The 6,000-nt window shown below is 44.8% G+C and overlaps 1 protein-coding gene across 3 annotated transcripts in view; it reads right to left on the bottom strand.

The window, feature by feature from the left end:
- Positions 1-3,505: 3,505 nt before the first annotated feature.
- The window catches only part of arhgap12b (Rho GTPase activating protein 12b), a 50,090-nt gene continuing 47,595 nt past the window's right edge, over positions 3,506-6,000 (bottom strand). For all 3 annotated transcript variants that reach the window (XM_076085445.1, XM_076085443.1, XM_076085446.1), the window contains one exon: positions 3,506-5,069. In XM_076085445.1, coding sequence (XP_075941560.1) covers positions 4,895-5,069 — 175 coding nt within the window. In that variant the 3' untranslated portion in view covers positions 3,506-4,894. The remainder of the gene's footprint in view (positions 5,070-6,000) is intronic.

The raw sequence follows: 6,000 nt of genomic DNA, 5'->3' as shown, positions 1-6,000 counted from the left end.
TCTGTTGCCTACAGGTTGATGGCACATCAGCCGGCTAAGCCAATGAGGTTCACGGTGGGGCCCAGTCGCCATCGGAGACCAAGACCAGAAGGTAGCAGCGGTGTAACAAAAGGCCTTACAACAGTTTGTTTGGATTGGAGGTTGGGTGGGGGCATCCACAGATGCTCTGGGTGTTAAAAACTGTATGTTGTGCTGTTAATGTGTCAAATGAAACATCACATGTAGCCTCTCCCACAACACAAAGGCTTTGTTAGCATCTCAGACAAATACTAGATAATTTGTCATCGTCAGGTTGTACCGTCTCTTTGTGAAAATGTAAACAGTGAAACTTGATCTGTTTAAAGCTGCTCTAATCAATACTTTATATTAACAATGGCGAAAATGACAACGTATAATGTGAAAGGTACGTTCCCTTTCGCGACACTGAGTGTTTTACCATCTTTTGGCTCATTGTTTTGGGGGTTACAACCTTTTGGTTCAGTCTCACCACTCTTATAAACCTTGTTTGCAGCCGCGGCCAAAACAAATCTCTGATAAACTGACTGTGTCCTATCTGCTCAGCATGAAACAGCAGAGATAACTTACAAAGTGAGACACTAGCTGGTGAACATAGTGGAGCATTTAGCAGCTAAAGAGGCAGACCTTTTTCACAGGAGTTGACTCCAAATGACGGCTAATGTTGCTCTGTAACTACTAACAAGCTGGTTTGAGTCTTCCAAAACGCCAGCTCTGCACTATAACCGTTTCATAATCACAAACTATTAGCACCACCTCTGGGATGAGCAGCCATGTGCTCACTGAGCTAGGAGTAAAAAGCAGCGGGTAAAGTACGGGGTCTGTACCGGAGTGGCAAAAACCTCCAACCATTTTGTTCCCCTTCCAGCCACTTTGCAGACAGCCCACCTGCAAATAAAGTAGGGGGGGAAGCACTGAAGACCCATACATCTTTTATGCTCCATAATGGCTTGTTCAAATTACCTGCCCACACCTCAGCCTCCTCGGAGCAGGCCGGGCCAGCACTGAGCAGATCAGGCCTGGAAACCACCGTGAGCATATGGAGCACTTCAAACACTCAGAGCCTCGCTGGGCCCGAGCTGTGGTCGCACCCATGAATTATAGAAATGATCTAATTGTTTTCTCATTTGGAAATACTAGGGGCCCTCCTCTCTGCGTCTCAATTTTAACGGCCTGTGGTTTCCAACGGGGCACATGATTCAGTGCTGCCTACCTCCGACAAGTTTGTTGAATCCAAGGTGGTCCATCCTGTCAGAACAGAGCCGGGCTGAGGTTCATCCTGATAGTCAAACCTGTTGCTGTAAATTAACACGTAGGCAAGAGAATGGAGGGGGTTGAGTGTGACTTCAAAGAGTAATGGTTGTGGAGGGCACATGTGGTGGTAAATACACATGAATCAAACCTGGGGATTGGATGAAGACTTCCTGGATCTCAGAGAACCTATGGAAGCCTACTAATACCAAGAAAAGGGTTGAAAGGTTAGGTATGACGAAAGCAAAATACTCATGAGAGGGGAATACTGTGAGCTACTTAGTCAACATTATGATGACTACATGTCAAAATTCTTGAGTGTGTTCAATGGAAAACCCTTCATTGTTGAGAAGCCAAAGGATCCGGCACCTTTCACACACCGGTAGATATTCATCAGGTCAAATGTATCCAGGACTTAGAATTATGAGATAACAAGTCAAAACCCTGACCAATATGAAGCTAGCGATAAAGAAAGTAATATACTTGCGGTAAATGAAAATGATACCAAGTCAAACGTTTGATTTTCTGAGTTCAGTTGTGAGTTTTATTAGTTTGGTCTGATTGGTTTGTTTGAAGGAGCAACAACTCGTAACTAACTAACCGATATAACTTCATAATCCAGGACATAAAAAGGTCAAAATTCAGAAAAACGAAGTCAAAACAATGGCGTTAAATCAAAATGACAAATGATTCAATTATGAGATGGAAGGTTCGTCAAAATTATAGACAATACGACAATAAATCAAAACTCTGAAAAACTATTTCAGCTTCTCTCAGCATCACTATTGATGTTCTTGGTGTTATTGATGTTCTTGGTGTTGATGTTCTTGGTGTTATTGATGTTATTGGTGTTCTTGATGTTATTGATGTTCTTGGTGTTATTGATGTTCTTGATGTTCTTGGTGTTATTGATGTTCTTGGTGTTATTGAGGTTCTTGGTGTTGATGTTCTTGGTGTTATTGATGTTCTTGGTGTTATTGATGTTCTTGGTGTTATTGATGTTCTTGGTGTTATTGGTTTGACTTGGAGGGTCGAGGTGTTCACGGGTTCAGATCCACAGTTCATGGTTCATTAGGGTGCCGTTCTATTCAAAACTGCACAGCTGATTCTAAATGAGAAGCGTTTGTCATCTGCCACGAAACAGCAAGTTTAACATTTAAGCTGAAATAACACGAGGATTAACCACGCGGCTCCAATCAGCAGCTCTGACAGAAAACCTGGATGTATTTTACCAACTTTCTTGGCAGAGGCTTGATTATATGCGTCACGGCCAGGCACAGGGGAGAAGGCCGCCTACGTTACATCAGGAGAGACACAAAGTTTGGCTTTTGTTAATTTGCTAATAGCAATCAGCTGTGAAATGTGTGCTGATCGGGTCTGTGTCTCCTGGCCGGGTCTGGGTCTAACATGTCTTAGTTCTGCGAGGGTTCAGGTTTGATGGAGTACATTTCCAGTTCTTTTGGTGAAGATGTGTATTTAAGGATCAAACTTTCCACCTATAACTATTTAGGCTTAGGACTCAAAATGTTGACTCTCCTCATATTGACTTAAGGAACATTTTGACCAACTATCTTATAATACTGAACTTGTGTTCCATACATTTGACTAAAGCCGTTAAAAATGTCTAACGTTGTCCTAATGTCAGCCTTTATTCCTGTCATTCGACCGTCACTCTCCATATGCTAGGAGATGCTAAAGCAGATATCCCAACACACAAACACACGCTGCAGTGTAGAACACACAAGAAACCAAATGGAGGCTTTCTCTAAGTGCAGCCTGCAGCTCTGCTCAGCACTCACTCCGCCTCGCGCTTCTTAATCAAAACTGGCACCGTGGCAATTACCTAATTAGACATCAATTAATCCACAGCCTTCAGGTCTGCAGCCGGTCTGACCCGCGAAGTAATGACAAAAAATGCCTTCAAAGAACGGAGGAATGAGATTAATGGAAGCGGAGCGGAGAGGCTGCGCTGCAGCAGAGAAATCTGCAGAAATATACTGCGGCTCATTTCATAATTAACAGGTAGGAATATAATTGATTGAGACGTGAAAGCTTAATCACTCAATTCAATAAGCAGGATATCGGCATCGAGTAGATTAATTCAATTCAGTAATTAAATGTGAGGGAAAGGTGAAGCTTTAGTTGATTGAAGGTTAAACAGCAGACTCCCCTCTCTCTCTCTTTATCGCCTCCGCTCGCCCGCCACCGCTTAGCTCCACGTTTAACAGAGAAGTCACACTTCAGGGTCCCAAACATTTAGTTTGTCTCTTTTATTAGACATAGCAGTTTCACAAACAGCAGTTAGCCTGAAAATGACATTCAGAATGTAGCGGACCATGCAAACACTCCAGACACACCTCCAGAGGACAGGAATAGTCGCTCACGTCTTTGTTTTGTGTTTTTTCTTCACCTGTGTGTCATGTTGCACTTCAAATTTACAAATCATCTTTCACTAGTTCACCATCAATGCATACATACCTCAGTCACTATAACACATTTGGACAACTAGTTTCTGTCACTGTCACTGTACATAAGCTTCTGAAAGGGTTTCTTAAAGGCTCCCACACGTCCTCCGTACCGCTCCTCCTCCTGAATACTTTAATATCAGCTCGGGCGAGGAAGAGAAGGGGCGTCAAGCCGACGGGCGGAGACAAATTCATGTAGAACGTGGCAGCGCTGCAGTCCCAAGAAATCCACTTTGCTGTTTTCCAGTAACACCAGGAGCTCTGAGATGAAGGAGCATCCCCCCCCCCCGGCAGCTTTAACGGAAACCTCACCACAGCACGTAAGACGACACAACACACAGTTTGTACAAAGTAAGCAGACAAAGACGCTTCTGCTCAGGTTTGCTCCACTTAGGTTAATTCACTCAGACAGACAGACAGACAGACGATTGGTCCTCTGTCGTTCAAGTCCTCAGGTCACAGGGTTAATGGTTAACACTGGTTGGAAGGGGAAAGTGGGCGTGAAAGGAGGAAGGGGTGTGTGATGGTGTCGCTAAGGTAAGTTCGGGGGACACGGTCTGTAACTCAAGTTGATCCAAGTGCCAGGATGGGAGTATGTTAACGTAACACTGGTTTTTAGTTTTTGTTCCAGCTGATCTGAAACCACATCACAGACAAAAAACACAGAAAAACCTGATCCAGTTCAGATTCTGCTCACTCCTTCAGCGAGGTGATTAGGTCGCCGGTTTGGCTATTAATGTCACACACCTACCCCCCCCCCCCCCACAGGTTACCACCGTTCCAATTACTGGCCACAGGGATCCAGTGTATGTGGGAAAGAAACAAACACCTGAATACTGGAATCCAGCACATCACACGGACGTACACGCGTCACCACGCCATCACTCTCAAACACTGTCCATGTGTGTCCGGCCCCGCTACTCGCAGCAGAGGATGGACACTGGAGGAGCGGGTGAAATCTGTACACCTTTTTATAATCTTTTTCTTTATTTTTATTCTTCTCCTCTGTAAGTGCAACACTTTTTCATAAACTGTTAATGAAGGTAAATTGGATTTAGTTTTCTTCAATATGCTTGGTCCACAGCAATGTTCAGTTCAGTCAAAGAAAAGGAAGAGGGAGGGGGGGGGGAGGGGGCCCGGCGTCCTGTCGTGAGCCGGCGCCTCTACCTGCCGAAGATGTTCTCGTACTCGAGCAGTATGAGCTCCACTATCTGGTTCTGGTAGACCATGTGGACCGCGATGTTGCCCGTCTCGGTCTCGGGCCGCAGCAGCGTGGGTCCGAACACGATGGCCACGCTCTGGGTGGTCATGCGGTTGGCCTCCCCGTGGTCAATCACCCTGAGGGGGGGGGGGGGGGGGTAGAACATGGAGAGATTTAAAGATGGAATGTCTCACAAATGGCTTTAGGTGATGTTTGTTTGTCAACTCAGGTTTTCATCTCGCACACATCTTTAGAGCCTGAGATGGAGCCCTGATACGCACGCACGCACGCACGCGCACACGCACACACTTCAGGCTAGAGCATAATAGCCTTTTTAAATAGAATCTACATCCTTGCATGCAGATGCACAAAACAATAACATATTCATGGAAGGGAGGAAAAATAGAGATTAAATCCACGTAGAGCTCCATACACTGAATGTCACGCTATAAATTTCCTGGAGAAACAGCACTTCATAGGTACTGAATTACAGCAAACACAGCGCCATATAAATGCAAATGGGAAAGCGAGGCAAATGTCATGGTGAACGTATGATGCTGCCGCTGGCTGCAGCGGGCTGAGAATACACGGGGAACCTGTAGCTTTGTTTGCCGTACAAGCTGAGGAAAGGTAAACAGAGAGTCAGCCGGCAGCCATCGGTGCTCCGAGTGCATGGGACGGTAGGGGTCAAGGGTCAAACCCAGCAGTCACACTTGTTGTGGAGGTAGAGCAGACACAGAGAGAGTAACTTCCTTGGTGTTGTCCAACAGTCTCCTTTAGGTTCTGAACAGGTGTCTCATGTAACCGGTGTCATTCTGCTCATGGATGGAAAACAAGTATTTTCTTTGGTCTTAATGTTATTTTAACCGTGGTTGTTTGGTTACGTCACATCATGATGTGAAGGCCTTTCTGTAGACTTTACACACACATGTGTGTGTGTGTGTATGAATGTAGCTTCCTGCTGCCTATTCAGGGTATTTTAAAATGTTCCAGAATTTTAAACATTTTAATCCTTTTTTTTATTCAATGAAATACATCAATGTAAATGTAAAAGAACCACCTACACAA

Source organism: Anarhichas minor, unplaced genomic scaffold (assembly GCF_050575085.1).
Source record: "Anarhichas minor isolate MPS153535 unplaced genomic scaffold, ASM5057508v1 ptg000155l, whole genome shotgun sequence".
NCBI lineage: Eukaryota > Metazoa > Chordata > Actinopteri > Perciformes > Anarhichadidae > Anarhichas > Anarhichas minor.
The sequence above is the reverse complement of the archived record's forward strand: the minus strand, read 5'-3'. Positions and strand labels throughout refer to the sequence as shown.